At 45.6% G+C, this 21,074-nt stretch overlaps 1 protein-coding gene across 1 annotated transcript in view; it reads right to left on the minus strand.

The window, feature by feature from the left end:
- Positions 1 to 21,074, minus strand: part of rad51b (RAD51 paralog B) — a 529,843-nt gene that overhangs the window by 157,072 nt on the left and 351,697 nt on the right. Inside the window, exon 9 of the mRNA XM_033026658.1 lies at positions 9,208 to 9,326. Coding sequence (XP_032882549.1) covers positions 9,208 to 9,326 — 119 coding nt within the window. The remainder of the gene's footprint in view (positions 1 to 9,207; positions 9,327 to 21,074) is intronic.

Consider the following 21,074-nt stretch of genomic DNA (forward strand, 5'->3'; position numbering starts at 1 on the left):
AGAACAGGTTCTTCCCCTTTGTCATCAAGCTTCCGAACTGTTCCTCCATAAGCTAGGGTACTGTCTGATTCAGCACTATCCCATTACTAATATTGGACTTTGTCTATGGTACTGGTGCACAGGTCAATGGCTGGCTTACAGTTTACAGTTCAGTTCATTGTCACGTGTACCGAAGTATCCAGTGCTCTCCAGTCAGCAGAAAAACAATACATGATTACAACCGAGCCATTTACAGTGTATAACTGATAAGGGAATAACCTTTAGTGCAAGATAAAGCTATCAAGAATAGTCTGAGGGTCATCAATGAGGTCAATAGTAGTTCAGGACTGCTCTCTGGTTGTGGTAGGATGATTCAGTTGCCTGATAACAACTGGGAAGAAACTGTCCCTGAGTCTGGAAGTGTGCAGATGGTATGGATCTGGGCTGGATTGTGATGCATGGATGATTTTCTCCTAACCCAGTGGTACTGAGGTCAGTGGTGGACTGCACCATGGCGCAGTCAGTAGAGCTGCTGCCTCACAGCACCAGAGGCCCAGGTTGCGACTGTGCAGATTGTCTCTGATGTTAAGCAGTGGTGGAATCTGAGATGTGTTGATCTGAATGTAGGGAGAATAAAATGGGGTCAGTGTAACTGAGCGCTTGATGGTCAATGTGGACTCAGTGTGCCCAGGGGCCTTTTTCCACTCTGTGTCTCTCTATGACTACAGCCGAGAGCACATGGCTGAAGTAATAATTGGAACCTACCGTGACGTTGTCTGTAGTGCAACAATTTATCTGGATTATTTGGAAAATTAATGGGGACGCGCCTATCCGTGACTCATTCATCAAAATCAAGATGCACTTGGTTGCAGGTAAGTGTGAGACCGGCTCCACAGTGTTTCTGTGGAGGAACGGTAGGCAGCTGTACAGCTTGTGGCAACACACTATTGTGGTCAAGGGAAATAACCGTGTCTGGCTGAGATGAGCTCAGTTTTTGTATATCCGGTCTGTGCAGCTTCACACGACATCAAATAATGGCATCAACAGCCCACGCAACAGCCTAACAACCAAAAGAAAGGAAAGTAAAGGCATAGACATAGAATTGAAAGGCTGAAGAAGGGTATCGATCCGAAACGTCACCCATTCCTTCTCTCCAGAGATGCTGCCTGTCCCGCTGAGTTACTCCAGCATTTTGTGTCTATCTTCGTTGTAAACCAGCATCTGCAGTTCCTTCCAACACAGAATTAAAGGCATGGTGTTTCTGCATGAAAGTATGTAATGTGCAGGAAGGAACTGCAGATGCTGGTTTACATCGTAGATAGACACAATAATGCTGCAGTAACTCAGTGGGACGTGCAGCATCTCTGGAGCGGAATGGGTGGTGTTTCGGGTCAAGAAGTATAATAGTGGAAGGGAATACCAGCATTTTGGATAATATTACATGATTTGCAACAAATATCTTTACCAAAACACAAGAGAAGTGGTCTAGGAGATACAAAGGACTGCAGATGCTGAAATCTGGAACATATGATCAATCTAGAAGGATTCACTGGCTTAGGCAGCATTTGTGTGGCAGGGAGATGGTTGACCTTTGGAGACAAGATCTTGCATCTGGACAGAGAGTGCAGAGGGGAAAACGGCCAGTCTGAAGTGAGCGGTGAGACAGAGGAAGGAAGGTGACTGGTGGCCAGTCTATAGAAGTGAGAGGGAGATGTAAAGCCCTGGATTACAGGAGACATGTCATATTGCATTGAACCCAAGGAAGCCTTAAAGTTTCCAGGAAAAGCCTCGAGGGCATGGATTGAGAGTTGAATTTCAATGGATGACCAAGAAATTGACAAAGAAAGAAAAATAGATACAAGATAACCTAATTTCTATGTATATAAAAATGAATAGACAAGCTGAGCAAATAAATTAGTGATCCTTTTATATGGAAAGAGGTACTGATTGTGGATAATCAGCCATGATCACATTGCATGGCAGTGTTGGCTCGAAGGACCTACTCCTGCACCTATTGTCTATTGTCTATTGAAAGGAAATGTTATAAAGGGAAATGAAAAGATAACGGAGGAATTAAACAAATCATTTGTATCTCTTCACAGAGGAAGAAATAGCCTTCTGAGATACCAGAGAACAAAGGGCCCGGAACAAGGGAAGGTAACAAAATTAGAACTAATAAAGAAATACTGATGTAAGACATATCCTAATCCAATTAAAAAATTTACATAGACTATATTACTCGAAAACAAAACTGAATAAAATTTTCCCAAATGTTTCCCCATCTGTGATAAATGTCTATCTCAAGAAGCAACTATAGCACACTCCTTCATCTCCTGCATAAAACTTCATAAATTTTGGAAATAAATCTTTGAAATCTTCACAAAACTATTTAAAATAAAATTGGACCCTAACACAGAATTGATTATTTTCGGAACAATGGAAGCCTGCTCTGAGCTAACTTCATTTCAAAATTGTTTTCTTAACTATGGCTTGAAAACGGCAAAAAAACTTATACTCAAATTTTGGAAAAATTTAAAATGTGGATCACAAGCATGTCTGAAATGTTACATCTCGAAGATATGAGATTTGTCCTAGCAGGAAAATCAGAACAATTCTTGAAGATAAGGTCTCCTTTCATCGATTTATTACACGTATAATATGGTGCAACATAACTCGGGAAATTAACCGTTTCAGAACTGGGTGAGGGGTGTGGAAAGATATGAAGTAGGTATATTCCTTTTCTTTTTTGTTCTGGTTTTTTTTCCCTTTTTTCTTTTCTATATATATATTTTTTGTTTTTCCTTTCTACATCCTTATGGGCTCTTTCTCTCTATCTATCCACAAACTACTAATTGTTAACTTCTGGGGCTTACACATCACTACTTTCCTTAATCTTTTCTTTCCTCTTTTTTTCTTGCTTCTGTTATTTTTCTACTGTTAAATTAAAAAAAAAAGTTGTACATGAAATGTATTGTTATATGCCACGGTTTATATGACTGTACATTGCTTCTAATAAAAAATTTAAAAAAATTAAAAAAGAAATACTGGCACGGTATGCGAGCTTTGGGGCAGCACGGTGGCGCAGCGGTAGAGTTGCTGCTTACAGCGCTTGCAGTGCCGGAGACCCGGGTTCGATCCCGACTTCTGGGGGCTGTCCGTACGGAGTTTGTACGTTCTCCCCGTGACCTGTGTGGGATTTCTCCGAGATCTTTGGTTTCCTCCCACACTCCAAAGACGTGCAGGTTTGTTGGTAAATTGGCTTGGTATATTTAAAAATTGTCCCAAGTGTGTGCAGGAGAGTGTTAATGTGCATGGATTCGGTGGTCCAAAGGACCTGTTTCTGTGCTGTATCTCTAAATTAAACTAGCAGAGAAGTTAACAGAAACAGAAAACAGAATAAACCAATTGATAGAATTTTGAAAGAAAAACAGAAGTGCTGGAAGAACTCAGCTAGTCAAGCAGCATCAGTGGCAAGAGAAAACAATCAATGATCGGGTATGTTTAAGAAAGAACTGCAGATGCTGGTAAATCGAAGATAGACCCAAAATGCTGGAGTAACTCAGCGGGTGAGGCAGCATCTATGGAGAGATGGAATTGGCGACATTTCGGGTCGACCAGTTGATCGGGTCTATTGAGTTTCCTCAAAACTGGGGAAGGTTTGCAATTTTCAAAGCAGAGCTAGGGTGATTGGTGAGGTGTAAGACAGAATACTACATGAAGCTATCTTAAGATAGATCAAATGATAAAGAGCATGAGTAAACAAGTTGGAGAATTCAAAATCCATTTTAGAAGGTTGCAGAGTTTGAAAAGAAGATGAGATATATTTTGCTTACATTGGGCACATATGGCAATTTTTTTTAAATGTTGTGAGAACATCTGGTCCCAGCACCTTTGCAGACCCCATGTCCAACCCCCCAACCACACCCTACGTGAAACATTTCCTCCTCAGATCCCTGCGAAACCTCCTAACTTCAACCTATATCGCGCCTGTAGATCACATTGCTGTAAAGAGTGGAGTCGGTTGCACACACTATATGGATCCTTCTTCAGACTGATGTGAGGGTGGAGGGGGGCGGGAAGAAGAAAGGAAGAAGTGGAAACAGTGGGCTTAGGGAGAGCTGGGAAGGGGAGGAGAAAGCCCCATGGCTATCTGGACTACACTTCTTCCCACCCTGCTTCCTGTAAGGACTCCATCCTCTACTCCCAATTCCTCCATCAACGCCGCATCTGCACCCAGGATGAGGTGTTCCAAACCAGGGCATCGGATGTCCTCATTCTTCGGGGAACGGGGGTTCCCCTCTTCTACTACAGATGAGGCTCTCACCAGGGTCTCTTCTATACCCTCTGCTCTCACTCCCCATCCCCCCCACTCATAACGGGGGCAGAGTCCCCCTTGTCCTCACTTTCCACGCTACCAGCTGTCACATACAACAAATAATCCTCCGACATTTTCGCCACCTCCAACAGGATCCCACCAATGGCCACATCTTCCCATCTCCTCCCCTGTCGGCTTTCTGCAGAGACCGTTCCTTCCGTAACTCCCTGGTCAATTCGTCCCTTCCCACCCAAACCACCCCCTCTCCTGGCACTTTCCCTTGCAACCGCAGGAAATGCTACACTTGTCGTTTTACCTCCCCCCTTGACTCCATTCAAGGACCCAAGCAGTCTTTCCAGGTGCGGCAGAGGTTCACCTGCACCTCCTCCAACCTCATCTATTGCACCCGCTGCTCTAGGTGTCAGCTGCTCTACATCAGTGAGACCAAGCATCAGCTTGGCGATCGCTTCGCCCAACACCTCCGCTCGGTTCGCAATAACCAACCTGATCTCCAGGTGGCTCAGCAGTTCAACTCCCCCGCCCATTCCGAATCCGACCTTTCTGTCCTGGGCCTCCTACATGGCCAGAGTGAGGCCCACCCTAAATTGGAGGAGCAGCACCTCATATTTTGCTTGGGCAATTTACACCCCAGCGGTATGAACATTGACTTCACCAATTTCAGGTAGTCCCGGCTTTCTCCTCCCCTTCCCAGCTCTCCCTAAGACCACTGTCTCCACCTCTTCCTTTCTTATTCCTGCCCCCACCCCCCACCCTCACATCAGTCTGAAGAAGGGTCTCGACCTGAAACGTCACCTATTCCTTCGCTCCATAAATGCTGCCTCACCCGCTGAGTTTCTCCAGCATTTTTGTCTACCTTCGATTTTCCAACATCTGCAGTTCCTTCTTAAACACTATCTGTATCCTGTAACTTTCCTTCAATAAGCTTTGTCATTGCAACCTGTTTTTATTGGGAACATTTGTATTTTCAGTTGGAAGTCTGCTTGAATTTTTTACGGACTCAGCTGTAACTAACCGCTCTGTCTCCACATTCACTTCTGCTCACACTAATGTTTCTGGCAAGAAACAGCACTCTGCTGACGGATTATGCTTCCAACCACAGGGTTGAGCGGTATTCGGTGCTAAAGGGTGGATTCCGTGATCTCAATAACATTATTTAAAATGCTCAACTACCATCAGACATGGGACATGGTCCCATAAAAAACAGCTTCACCAGCAGTATGTATGGTGGACCATTTAACACTCCAGTAGTCCATCATGGAGCTTGAAGCAATTAAGAGAACACACCAGTTCCTCCCCAAATCCCCCTAGCCAAGCTGAGTGCGCAGTGTCAGAGAGAAATGAAATATTCCGAGATTGGAAATACTTAGCAGATAAAGCAGCATCTGTGGAAAATGAAACTATGTTAATGTTTCACATCCGAGAACCTTTGACTGAACTGGAAGAAACAAATAAGATTGCTTCCGGTCAGATAAAAGGGAGGATTGAGGGAGGGGGGGGGGGGGAATAAGAAGAACAAAGGGAATATCTCTGATAGTGAGAGACCAAATGAGGTAACACAATATGATACGAAATAACTTTATTTATCCCAGGAGGGAAATTGATCTGATTTATAGTCATAAAACACAAGATACATGAAACATGAAATTAAAGTGACGAGTGGAAAGGATTGGGGGTGTGCAAAGTATGGGGGGGGGGGGGGGTCAGTCTACCCCACGACAGAAGGGGGAGGTGTTGTACAGTTTGATAGCCACAGGGATTGGGATGTGGCGGCTGGAGGCAGATTATGCTTCCATCTGCGCTAATAGCAGGCTGTGGGATATGGCCATCAGGCTAGGCTATACCATTGGAGAAAGAAAAGCTGGTCTTGAGAGAACGTCCACTATTCAAACAGTGCCGTGGATCTGCAGCAGTCACCTCCCTGGGCAGCCAGTAACTATGTTCAACCCCCTGCCTGACAGGCCTTGCTTTCAACAGCGCAACACTCCCTCGGAGCTGGTGCAGGGTTCGCAGCTGAGATGTTGTCGTCCAACCTATAGCACAGTATTTGAACTCACGACCTCCCGACCCAGAGGCGTGATTGCCAGAACATGAGCCAGAGATGACATCAATAAAGTGTTGTTAGGACAATATTGGAATACAAGTAGTATACAATACAAAACAAGCCAACTTTTCCTGATCCCCATTCAATTTATTTTCCATGTAATTTTGAAATAACAGAGGAAGAATTTAAAGGGGCTGTCCCACTTGGTGACCTAATTGGAGAGTTTAGAAGAGTTTAAAAAAATTACATGTTGAAGACCTCCGATTATGTAGAAGACCTCCTTCGACTATGTTGAAGACCAGCTTTGACTAGGTACGACTAACTACGACTAACTTCGGGAAAATTGGACACCAAATAGTGGAGAGTGAAGACCACCTTCTTCGACCTCCCTTCGACTATGATGAAGACTATCTTCGACTACCCTCGATTACCTACGACTAACATGCCGACCTACTACGACCTACTACGACTAAACCTACGAGTAAAAAAAGTATCAATATTTTCCATGGCGACCTTTTTTACTCGCGGGCATTTTTTAACATATTGAAAAAAACGGCGTGACCTAGCTGAGGCCTCAAGTACGCGGAGACCACTCTCGAGCATGAAGGAGAGTTACGAAGACCTCCTACGACCTCGTGTCGACCATGCTGCAAGCATGAGTCCAGGGCAAACTCGCCAGAACTCGCGGATTAGGTTGCCCAAGTGGGACAGGCCCTTAAGCAATGTCCTCCACAACCAAAGGACACCCCCAAGTGATTTATTGTGGAATCAGTGTTGTAATGTAAAACGTGTGTAAAAATGAAGGGCTGATAATGGCAATCAGGAATGCTGGTAAAGGGCAAATCAGGCCATACCTCCCTCTCCTATCATAAGAAACAGGAGTAGAATTCCGCCCATCAAGTCTACTCCACCATTCCATCATGGCTGATCTGTCTCTCCCTCCTAACCCATTCTCCTGTCATCTCCCCATAACCTCTGACACCCGTACTAATCAAGAATTTATCTATCTCTGCCTTAAAAATATCCACTGACGGCCTCCACAGCCTTCTGTGGTAAAGAATTCCACAGATTCGCCACCCTCTGACTAAAGAAATTCCTCCACATCTCCTTCCTAAAAGAACGTTCTTTAATTCTGAGGCTATGACCTCTAGACCTAGACACTCCCACTAGTGGAAACATCCTCTCCACAACCACTCTATCCAAGCCTTTCACTTATCAACGAGGTCCCCCCTCATTTGTCTAAACTCCAGCGAGTACAGGCCCAGTGCCGACAAACGCTCATCGCAGGTTAACCTACTCTTCAAAGTAGTCCACCTGACAGGGATGACAGAGATAGCTCAGCACTGAAATGGAGTTTCAGACTTCTGTGTAGATGGGACTAGAACCCAGACTGGTGACTCAGATGAGAATACCACACAGTTGGAGCTAGCACAGGAAGGACACTCATAGAGAGACACGGTACGGAAACAGGTTCCTCGTCCCCCCCGAGCCTGCAATGGCAATAAAGCACCCATTTACACCAATCTTACATTAGTCCCATCGTTCATTCTCCTCACACTCTCATCAACTGCGACCAGATTCTACCACTTACCCACACTGCAAGGGGCAATTCACAGTAGCTGGTTAACCTACCGCCCAGCACATCTTTGGGATATGGGAGGACTAATGCAGTTAAATTTACAGGTGACTGTGTAAATTCCACACGGTGCCCCAGGTCAGAATTGAACCCAGGGCTTTGGCATTGCAAGGCAGCAACTCTACCAACTGTGCCACTATGCTGCCCACTATGCCAAGTCTCCCCCTCCTATTGTAAAATTACTGAAAGAAGGGTCTCGACCCGAAACGTCGTCTATTCCTTCGCTCCGTAGATGCTGCCTCACCCGCTGAGTTTCTCCAACATTTTTGTCCACCTGCAAGCATGGTGGCGCAGCGGTAGAGTTACTGCCTTACAGCACCGGAGACCCGAGTTCAATCCTGACTACGGGTGCTGTCTGTACAGAGTTTGTACGTTCTCCCCGTGACCGTGTGGGTTTTCTCCAAGATCTTCGGTTTCCTCCCACACTCCAAAGACGTACAGGTTTGTAGGTTAATTGGCTTGGTGTGCATGCAAATTGTCCCTAGTGTGTGTAGGATAGTGTTAATGTGCGGGGATCGCTGGTCAGTGTGGACCCGGTGGGCCGAAGGGCCTGTTTCCGCGCTGTATCTCTAAAACTAAATACTAAAACTAAAATCAAGAAGGTAGGGCGAGACCAAGCACGGGCTTGGCGATCGTTTCGCTGAACACCTCCGCACAGTCCGTCTTAACCTACCTGATCTCCCGGTTGCTCAGCACTTCAACTCCCTCTCCCATTCCCAATCTGGCCTTTCTGTCCTGGACCTCCTCCATTGTCAGAGTGAGGCCCAGCACAAATTAGAGGAACAGCACCTCATATATTTCTTGGGTAGTTTACACCCATTCGGTATGAATATTGACTTCTCTAACTTCAAGTAGTCCTTGCTTTCTCCCTCCATCCCCTTCCCCTTCGCAGTTCTCCCACCAGTGTTACTGTCCCCACCTACATTCTATCTTTGTCCTTCAGCACACGCACCTGATCACTGTGCGGCTGCTGTGTGGTACGAGGCAAGTGGATAAACAGGAACTCTGATTGAGCAGCAACTAGCACACATCACAGCTTATTGCAGGCTATTCTTAGGAGTTTCTATCCGCGCTGGCTCATTGGAGCTCTGCATACTGCCCCGGCTTATCTCTCCCTGTGGTCGAGGTTTTGAACCTGGTGTGACAACCCACGCATCGACAGATAGGCTTTGTTTCCTCCGCCTCCGCCCTTGCTTGCAGCTCGTGTGATCTCACCTGCCTGCTGTGGTAGTCCAGATACTGCATGATCAGCCTGGTGTTGATGCTGTGACTCCACGTGTTTCCCAAGGCTGCAGTCGCAAAGCCCGTCTCCCCGTCAGGGCTCACCCCGCAACCTGCACGCAGGGGCAAAAGCACAGAAAAAGCAAGTCAGCAGAAGAGGAGAGAGCAAACTTTACTTATTGTAAACATATAGTAGACACCTATACGACTCTACACCATTTGGGAGAAATGTTGAGCCCCATATCCGAGGGAGGATGCGCTGGCACTGGAGAGAGTCTGGTGGAGGTTTATGAGAATGATCCCAGGAATGAGGGGGTTAATGTATGATGAGCGTTTGACGGCACTGGGCCTCTACTCACTGGAGTTTAGAAGGATGAGGTGGGACCTCATTGAAACTTACAGAATAGTGAAAGGCTTGGATAGAGAGGATGAGGAAAGAATATTTCCACTAGTGGGAGAGTCTAGGACTACATGTCATAGCCTCACAATAAAAAGACGTTCCTTTAGGAAGTAGATGAGGAGGAATTTCGGTGAATCTGTGGAATTCAATCATTCAGAAGGCTGTGGAGGCCAAGTCAGTGAATATTTTAATGGCAGAGATAGATAGATTCTCGAGTAGTACAGGTGTCAGGGGTTATGGGGAGAAGGCAGGAGAATGAGGTTATGAGGGAGAGATAGATCTGCCATGATTGAATGGCAGAGTAGACTTGATGGGCCGAATGACCTAATTCCATTCCTATCACTCATGAACATTTCATCAATTTTGACAGATAAGCCACAGAGACTAATCATATCGTTATGCATCACAGCTTGACATGACAACTGCGCAGCCCAAAACTACAAGAACCTGCAGAGTCATGCTTGCAGCCCAGTCCTTCACACAAACCAGTCTCCCCCTCATCAACACCATCTACACTTCACGTGAGGCAGTGAAGCAGCCAACATTATCAAGGATCACTCATACTCTCCCCACACTCCTGTCGGGCAGAAGATGGAAAAGCTTGAAAGCACATACCACCAGATTCCATAACAGCTTCTTCCCCGCTGTTATCAGACTATTGATCGGACCTCTCAAATGCGAAGGATGAATTCCCAATCGTTCCACCTGATTGCAACCCACCCCACTTATTTTTATCTGCACTTTCTCTGTAGCTGGAACACAATATCCTGCAGATAGACACAAAATGCTGGAGTAACTCAGCAGGACAGGCAGTATCTCTGGAGAAAAGGATCTCCACCCAAGACCCAGAGATGCTGCCTGTCCCGCTGAGTTACTCCAGCACTTTGTGTTTATCTTCGGTGTAAACCAGCATCCGCAGTTCCTCTCAACACTACAGTGCTTATGTGCATCTTCAGGGGTTCTTCAGGGGTTGGACAGGCTAGATGCAAGAAAATTGTTCCCGATGTTGGGGAAGTCCAGAACAAGTGGTCACAGTTTAAGGATAAGGGGGAAATCTTTTAGGACCGAGATGAGAAAAACATTTTTCACACAGAGAGTGGTGAATCTCTGGAATTTTACTTCGGAGTCACGTGAGTGACTACGTGAAGAAGCCCGCCAGGACGCATGCGTGCCATATCACTTTCACGCTTGCGAAACGACAGGCGGGGTGGAACGTTCCCACGCAGCGGTAAGTTTGAAACCGCGACCTGCAGGTAAGTGATTTACTCTGCGGTAGTTTTTGTCCCCGCGCTGTTTTTACACAGGGGGGGAAGCTGGACAAAATAGTGTCCACAAGTGCTGCGAGTAAAGCTGGCTGGGGAGGACCGCGAAGTTGCGGGAGCCAGCAGCAGCTGAAGGCACAAGCCCCGTAAGGGATCAGCTGTGCCGACTTTTTGTCCCGCGCCGGGCGGGAGACTATTCAGAATGGGGACGTCGACTTTTGACAAGTCGAAAACGGAGGAGGCGGGGTGGAACGACGTTCCCCCGTAGCGACAATTTAAACCAGGACCTGCAGGTAAGAGCTGCGGTCTTTTTGTGTTTTCCCATGCTGATTACAGGTGGAGAAACCAACGGGCTGCGACAAAGCTGGTGAGGGAGGACGGCGGGGCAGCGGGCAGCCAGCAGCAGCCTGCGGCACTCGGATCACCGATAGTGGGATCAGCTGTGCCCAATGTCGCCTCCGCACCAGCCAGATCCACGCGGCCGGGCGGTAAGGCTAGACACAAAACAAACAAGGTCGTGGACTCAGAGGAGTCCGACTTTGAACAACCGCAGGCGGCCAGCGACCGAGAGCGCTGGAGCCGGATGGAGCGGTGTGTGGAGCATTTGCTCCAACGTGACAGACTCCGGGAGATGGAGTCGGGTCACTGTGGGCCCTATGATAAACCCACAGCAGTACCTCTTGAAGGGCTGCACAGTGCTTCTACCTCATCAGAGGGGAGCACTGCGGGTCAGTTCTGGGCTGACCTGGAACAGGGGTCCGCAGAAGGAAAGACAAGTGTGCAAGGGGTGCAGGGACTGTACAAACCTGGGACCACAAAACCACCAATACTATTGTTTGGAGGCAACCTATCGAAGCAAGTCAAGGAGCTCGATGAGGAAGCAAAAACCCTGGGACTAATAAAAGGGACTCCAACAAAACCCCACTACAGCCAAAGACAGCACCCCTACGCACCCACCAGCAGAACTGGTGAAAGCTCGAAGGCCCGGTACTCAAAACATGAGTCTTTTTAGGCCATGGCCCAGGCCGGCCTTCTTGGAAGATGCGGGGACCTCCAACGCCAACCAAACCGAAAATCCAGACACCAGCGCAACAACAGCAGCGAAGAACCTACAAAAAATAAGTAAACCTACCACTGGTAACTATGGAGGTAGGTGGGTCTGGTTCCCTATAAAATACAGGGAGCATGGAGGTTGGGGGGAGATTACACTCTTTTCTGAATGCATGGAGCATGTTAACAACCGATACTTACATCTTAAGCAGTATCCAGGGATATACAATAGAGTTTATACACAAGTACAGCCCTCCAGTTCAACATATACCGAACCGAATGTTCGTGCTTTCTGATAAAGAAAAATCAAAAGCGCAAGCTGAACTGGAGCGGCTTTACGTAATTGAGAAAACTCAACACGAACCATTAGAATTCATGTCCAATATATTTACCAAAAGCAAAAAAGATGGTGGTTGTCGCATCATCATAGATCTGACAAAATTGAATACATTTGTACAATATATTCACTTCAAAATGGAAACCTTTGTTACTGCTAAACAATTAATTTCCAAAGGTTACTTCATGGCCAGCATCGATTTAAAAGATGCTTACTATTCAGTGCATATACGAGGTGACCACAGATGTTACTTAAAATTCAACTGGATGGGACAACTGGAAGTATAAAGCACTGCCAAATGGCTTATCATCAGCCCCCAGGCTGTTCACAAAATTTTTGAAACCAGCCCTAGCGTTTCTACGTAAACGTAAACACATGGTCATGGCATATTGAGATGACATACTCATTGTGGGCAAAACTTTGGAATTGGCCAAACAAACTAACAGCCACAAAACAGTTATTTGAAAAACTGGAATTTATTATCCATCCAGTTAAATCTAAACTAACGCCTTCCACTACTATGGACTATTTGGGGTTTCACCATTGACTCAGTTCACATGTCGGTGACTCTGCCTAAGGGAAAGGCTAGAGATTTAATAGAGGCTTGCAATAACCTCATTGACATCAGCAAACCATCCATCAGATTGGTAGCAAAAGTGATTGACAAAATGGTGGCTGCCTTTCCAGCCACACAATTTGGACCTCTACATTACCAAAACTTACAGAGAGCAAAAATACAAGCACTCAAAATTAATGCAGGTCACTTTGACAGACCTATGAAACTACCAATCAAAACTAAAATGGAACTAAAATGGTGGATAGATCTGGCTTTGTTCCAATCCAATCATTGTCAGTAACCCTTCCATGGTACTACAAACTGATGCCAGTGCACTTGGGTGGGGAGCCACCAATACCATCACCAGCTGTGGAGGTAGATGGACTGCTCAGGAGGCATTATTATCACTCACACTGGGCATAAACTACCTGGAAATGTTGGGTGCATTCCATGGCCTAAAGTCATATTGTACTGGGTCATATCACCAGCATGTTAGACTACAGATAGACAATACCACCGTGGTAGCATACATTAACCACATGGGTGGAAACAAATCGACATCATGTGACAATCTGGCTAATACAATTTGGCAATGGTGTATCCAGATAGATATTTGGATATCAGCCACTTACCTACCAGGAAGACTAAATTTAGTGGCAGACACCAGGTCACGCAAATTTAATGAAAACACCGAATGGATGTTGAATAAAAAAGTATTTGCTGATATTACAGCAAAATATGGAACACCAGATATAGATCTATTCGCATCCAGACTTAACCACCAGTTATCAAATTATGTTTCATGGGAACCAGACCCTGGGGCAGCGGCGACAGATGCATTTTCGCTGCATTGGGGGGAAATTGTTTATTTACGCATTCCCTCCTTTCTGCCTCATCAGTCGGGTATTAAGGAAAATACAACAAGACTCTGCGTCTGGTATTTTGGTAGTACCCGATTGGCCTACTCAACCATGGTTCCCAGTCGTATTAAACATGGTATTAGAACCATGTATCACCATCCCACATAGACCAGATTTATTGCTACATCCCGTAACAAGGGATAGCCACCCATGCCATAAACATTTGAACTTATTAATTTGTAGAGTTTAAAAACACCTCTACTACAACTGGGACTGACGGACCGAACAGTGAACATGATCTCGGCGGCCCAAAGACAGTCAACCAAAAAACAGTATCTGGTCTATATCAGGAAGTGGGAGATGTACTGCCATAAAAACAACATCACCTACAGAGACATGAACATCCCGTCTGTTCTGGAATATCTGGCAGGCCTCCACTATGATGAGGGGCTCAGTTACAGTGCCATCAACTGCGCCAGAAGTGCCCTATCGACCTACCTATGGCAGGGGACAGAGCGTTACTCTGTTGGGACTCACCCACTGGTAACAAAACTTATGAGGGGAATTTTTAATACTAATCCCCCAAGAACCAGGTACTCCCAAATATGGGATGTAAGTATTGTCCTGAAGATGCTCAGGAATTGGTCTCCAGCAACAGCTCTGTCCCTACACAGACTGACATTAAAAACAGTCATGCTACTGGCATTGGTCACGGCACAGAGGGTACAGTCACTGCATAAACTAAGACTGGACAACATGACTTCCTCAACAGAAAATATTACGTTTCATATCTATGAGTTAGTAAAGCAGAACAGACAGGGATCAGCAGGCCTCAATATACAATTTAGGTCATACCCAACAGATGACTGTCTCTGTTTAGTAAGGCATCTCTCGTTATACATGGAGACAACGAAAATCCTAAGAGGCAATGAGAAGGCACTTTTGGTCAGCCACAAGCAACCACACAAAAGAGTGACGGTCTAGACCATCTCAAGATGGCTGAAACAGGTGCTAACACAGGCTGGGGTGGATACTAATATTTTAAAATCTCATTCCACCAGGGCTGCAGCTACATCGGCAGCGATACAGTTGGATGTACCAATGGGCCAAATCCTCAAGGCAGCAGGATGGTCTGGGGAAAAAACATTCCAATTATTTTACAACAAACCAGTAATGAAACCTGGAACGTTTGCAGAAACAATTTTAAGTTCTGTAAATTAATTTAAACCCATAAAAAGGGGTTATAATTTTGTGTTAACAAATTTTATGATTTCAATGTCGTATTCATGTCCAAATTATGTTAACACAATTCCTCCTACAGTCATCAAGGCAGACGTGATGCATGCACTCGTTTCCACGGCATGAAATCACAGAGCTTTAAAATCTTCACGTAGTCACTCACGTGACTCCGAAGTAAAATAGTAAGATTAAACGAGAACTTACCAGTTTGAAGTTTGATCTGTATTTTATGAGGAGTTACGATGAGGGATTACGTGCCCTCCGCTCCCACCCTTGATCATATACTTAACTGGTATCTCTTCTCTAATCTTACTATGTTTAGTCATTACAGTTATCTGTGATTTCACACCGCTGCTTTGAAGAATGGCACGCATGCGTCCTGGCGGGCTTCTTCACGTAATCCCTCATCGTAACTCCTCATAAAATACAGATCAAACTTCAAACTGGTAAGTTCTCGTTTAATCTTACTATTCTCTGCCACAGAAGATAGTTGAAGCCAGTTCATTGGCTCTTTTTAAGAGGGAGTTAGATGTGGCCCTTGTGGCTAAAGGGATCAGGGGGTATGGAGAGAAGGCAGGTACAGGATACTGAGTTGGATGATCAGCCATGATCATATTGAATGGCGGTGCAGGCTCGAAGGGCCGAATGGCCTACTCCTGCACCTATTTTCTACGTTTCTATGTTTCAGAGACAAGAGAAGTTATAAGCCTTATGAATACTTGTTTCTCCATAACAATGCTGCAACCAATCAAGGATTTATACCAACGATAGACACAAAGTGCTGGAGTAACTCAGGCAGCACCGCTGGAGAAACGGGATGGGTGATGTTTCGGGTCGGGACCCTGTTACTCATTCTCGGGTAAGATGGTGACATCTTGACCACATCGCTGCGATGTGTGTGGATTTGGCCTGAAAGCTCCTTCTGGGAATCAAAAGCTGGGCTCGAAAGTTGCTTTCTTACAGGCAACAGGAGTGTCAGGGAAGAGTAAAGGCTGAAGAAAGAACTTGCCTTTCATAACATCAAGCTTACCTCGAAGTTTCACAGCCAATTAACTACATCTGAAGCAGTTTCACAGTTGAATTGTTGTAAATATAGCAAACATTTCATGCACAACAAGTTGCCTCAAACAGCAGAGTGATGGCAGCCAGGTTTTGTTTTTAAGGTATCGATTGTGTTGAATATTGGTCCGGATGCCTGGAATAAACTCTTCATAGAAACATAGAAAATAGTTGCAGGAGGAGGCCATTCAGCCCTTCCAGCCAGCACCGCCATTCAATATGAATATGATCATGGCTGATCATCCAAAATCAGTACCCCGTTCCTGCTTTCTCCCCAAATCCCTTGATTCCATTAGCCCTAGGAGCTTAATCTAACTCTCTCTTGAAAACATCTGGTGAATCGGCCTCCACTGCCTTCTGTGGCAGAGAATTCCACAGATTCACAACTCTCTGGGTGAAAAAGTCTTTCCTCATCTCAGTCCTAAATGGCCGACCCCTTATTCTTAAACTGTGACCCCTGGTTCTGAATTGAACAGAGTCACAGGTTATTTTATGTCCAGCCTGAGGAGAGGGAGGCTATTCGACTGAGCATTACAGAGAAAAGAGACCACCTGTGATGGTACTGCAATCCCTCAGCTGGGCACTGAAGCATTATGCTGTTAGACACGAAATGCTGGAGTTGAAATGATGTACAAAATGACATTTCGGGTCGAGACCCTTCTTCCAACCTGAAAAGTCACCCATTCCTTCTCTCCAGTGATGCTGCCTGTCCCGCTGAGTTACTCCAGCATTTTGTGTCCATCTTCAATGTAAACCCGCATCAGCAGTTCTTTCCTACACATTATCCTAAGTTGCCTGTTCAAGTCTCTGGAAAAGGAACTTGAAAGCTTCAACTTCTGACTTAGGGGTGTTGCTACTGAGCCACAGTTGACATAACACTCCCTACATCCTGCCCATGGGCAATTTTACTTCGGAGTCACGTGAGTGACTACGTGAAGAACCCGCTTCCAACGCATGCGTGTCATATCGCTACACGCATTGCACGAGTCAACAGAAGGGTGGAGGACGTCCCCCAGTAACGGGAGAAGGAAAAAAGGACCAGCAAAAGGCAGGTAAGGACTCTGCATTTTTATTCACAGAAAAATGGTCAAAGTAAAAAGGAAGCGGTCTGCAAAAAAGCTGCCCGAGAAACGCGTTGTAAACGTGGATGAACGGCAGAGACAGCAGCCGTCGGCTCTAGAGGCCTCGGTAGAGGAATCAGCTGTGCCAGAAATCATTCTGGCACCGACGAAACTTACTCACCGGCCGGGAGGCAAAGTTCAAACAAAAACGCACCATCTAGCAGAGCCCGACTTGGAGCAGCAGCGGGCGACCAGCCCGTATCAATATCGGACCAGGGCTGAACGGGTGCGGCAGACGGAACAAACCCGCTATGAGTGGCTGCATACGGAGCAGCCAGGAGAAACAGCTGACCGGGAACAGACGTGGACCGACAGTCAGGACCGGTGTGGCCAGCGGCGGGACGAGGAAAGCCCGCAAACCAGCACCCGTGAGTACCGGGGACGGGAACAGCTGGGATACAGAGAAGAGCAGCACACTGCTGAAAGGCTGCAGGAATGGGAGCAGCCAAAAATAGCAAGTGCAGCTCAACGTAGAGACCGTCTAAAGGAGCTGCTGGAGGAGCTCCTTCACAGTGGCAGTCCCATGAATGTGGAGACTAGCCACAGTGGGCAGGCAAGCCCCATATGGGTACCCCGTGAGGGACCCCCTGAAATCTCGACCTCTTCGGAGGAGAGTGGGCAGGACCCTGATGGGCCAGACCCTGATCACACAGCTTCCCATGATCCTGAATCTGCAGAAAAACATACACTGCTGGACATGGTGGCTGATTACTTCAAACCAAGTCAAACAGGGGCAGACTTGGATTCCAGGATGGCAGCCAGTATTAACTACATGTCTGGCCATCAACTCCAACAACAAATATTCACAGAGACACTGGCCAGACATCTGCCACCTGGTAACTGTGATGCATTACAAATCCCCAGTGTCAACCAATGCATTTGGAAGCATATGGGGAGGGACATCAGGAACCATGATCTCAAAATCCAGAAAGCCTTAAAGGGGCTTACGGCAGGGATCACAGCTTACATCCGCACCCTGGACAAAACAGAGCAAACTAAAGGCCACCAAGACGCACTAGCCCTGTTCTGTAATGTACAATATGAGCTGAATAGCATGCGGAGGGCTGCTATTCAGCCAGCACTGGATCCTAAATATGTAACAATTTGCAAACAAAGAGCCGTTAAAACCCCAACCCTTTTGTTTGGGGAAGCCAAGACACTGGGGCTCATCAAAACCAGCGCAAAGGCTTATTTTGGATCACGGTACCAGCCACATGGAAGACCGAAAAGTGTGGCTTATATCAGTGGCAGTGCCAGAACCCAATATAACCTGCAGCAGCCTTCTTTTAGGGTATGGCCAGGGACGGCCACCCTGGAAGATGCGGAAGCCTAAACCTCCAGTACAACTACGAACACGAATAAAAACAAAACCCCCTTTTTTCAAAAAACAAAGAAAATAATACAACCACCAGTAACCATGGAGGTAGGTGGGTGTGGTTCTTTTGTAAAAAAGGGACCCACGACGGTGGGAGGGAGGTTGCAATACTACAGTGACGAATGGTGTAAAATCACTACAGACTCGTATGTTCTAAGCAGTATTCAGGGTTATCTGATAGAATTTACTCATCCCAATAACCCCCCAGTACAACATACACCAGAAAGGCATTTCGTCCTTACAAAAACCGAACAATCTAAAGCCCACATGGAGCTACAACGATTGTATACAAAAGGTGTGATTGAGCATACTACTCATGAACAATTAAAATTTGTATCAAACATATTTATTAAAAATAAAAAAGATGGGGGTTGCAGGATTATCATTGACCTTTCAACCCTAAACACATTCGTTCAATATGTTCATTTTAAGATGGATACCTTTATCACTGCTAAAGAATTAGTATCAGCTGGTTGCTATATGGCAAGCATTGACTTAAAAGATGCATACTATACAGTACCCATCAGAGGGGAACACAGACGGTAGTTAAGTGTAAATTGATACCAGAAACTAATATGGATTATCTAGGATTCACCATTAACACGGTCAATATGTTAGTAACTTTACCAATAAATAAAGCCGCAGCCCTACAGGAGGATTGCAGCGAGCTTCTTAACACCAACAGACCCTCCATTAGATGGGTAGGCCGGATAATTGGGAAGATTGTGGCTACATTCCCGGCCACACATTTTGGGCCATTACATTATCAAAATTTGCAAAGAGCAAAAATTAGAGCACTCAAATTTAACAAAGGTCATTTTGATAGACCTATGGAGCTGCCTACGGAAGCTATAATTGAACTACAGTGGTGGGAACATAGCATTAGGTATTGCTCCAACCCCATCATTATTGACAACTCGTCTATGGTATTACAAAATGGTGTATCCAAAGAAACATTTGGATATCGGCAACATACCTACCAGGTAAGCTAAATTCAGTGGCAGACACCAGGTCACGTAAATTTAATGAAAACACGGAATGGATGTTAAATTAAAATGTATTTGCTGAAATTACAGCAAAATATGGTAGACCAGATATTGATATTTTTGCGTCCAGGTTGAATCACCAATTACCAAGGTATGTGTCCTGGGAACCAGACCCTGGGGCAGAAGCTACAGATGCTTTCTCACTGCATTGGGGGAAATGGCGTTTTTTTTTTAATGCTTTTCCCCCATTCTGCCTCATCAATCGGGTACAAAAGAAAATTCAACAATATTCGGCATCTGGGATTCTCATAGTACCCGATTGGCCTACTCAACCGTGGTATTCGGTCATACAGGGGATGGTGTTAGAACCATGTTCCATTATTGGACATAGCCCGAATTTATTAATTCATCCAGTAACTGGGGGGCGGGGGGGGGGCAGTCACCCATGCCATAAGACTATGGATTTGTTGATTTGTAGAGTCTGAAAGACCCACTACACGGCATGGGGCTGTCAGACAGGACGATGAATCTCATCACATCCGCACAAAGACTGTCAACACGGAAGCAGTACCTCGGACAAATCAAGAAATGGGGCATATACTGCTTTGACAACAACCTAGACCAAAGGGCCAAGAACATTCCGGCCGTATTGGAATTCTTAACAAACCTCCATTATGATAAACGATTGGGCTACAGTGCCATCAATAGTGCCAGAAGTGCACTCTCCAATTACCTATCACAAGGAACGGAGCGGCACACGGTGGGAACGCACCCCCTGGTAACAAAACTTATGAGGGGCATATTCAATGCAAATCCCCCTAAAACCAGGTACTCCAAAATCTGGGATGTGGGTGTCGTTTTGAACATGCTGAGGAGCTGGTCGCCCACAAACAGCATTATCACTGCAAAAACTGACCATGAAGATGGTTATGCTCATGGCGTTAGTTACTGCACAACGAGTCCAGTCATTAAGCAAACTGAGCCTGGACTCCTTGATCATCTCACGAGAGAAACTGGTGTTTGTCATACATGAGTTAATAAAACAAACAGACCAGGTTCATCGGGTCAAGTGATTGAATTTATGGCATATCCATATGACGAACGTCTGTGTATAGCAAGACATATCCAATTATACATGGAATATACTAAGAGCATTCGAGGTCAGGAAATGGCTTTGTAATTTCTTACAAGAAACCGCACAAAAGGGTCACGCCCCAAACTATCTCAAGGTGGCTCAAATGTGTCCTAAAGATGGCAGGAATAGACACTAATGGTTTTAAATCTCATTCCACCAGGGCTGCAGCAACATCCGCAGCAAAAATTCTGAGGTACCCACGGACCAAATCCTCAGAATAGCAGGATGGTCATCCGAAAGGACTTTCCAAAGGTTTTATAATAAACCAGTTTTGGAGCCATCATCATTTTCGGAAAGCATTTTACGTTCAATATTATAATTTGCCCGAAGGGTTACAGGGCTATGATTTCAATTAATAAATGTATTTTCTCGTTATATCACACAAGTCTTTGTATAAGTGTGTCTAAAATTGCTAATGATACTCTCTCCCAATACCCAAGGCAGTTGTGAAGCATGGACTCGTTCCACGGCATGAGGTCAC

Source organism: Amblyraja radiata, chromosome 9, assembly GCF_010909765.2.
Source record: "Amblyraja radiata isolate CabotCenter1 chromosome 9, sAmbRad1.1.pri, whole genome shotgun sequence".
NCBI lineage: Eukaryota > Metazoa > Chordata > Chondrichthyes > Rajiformes > Rajidae > Amblyraja > Amblyraja radiata.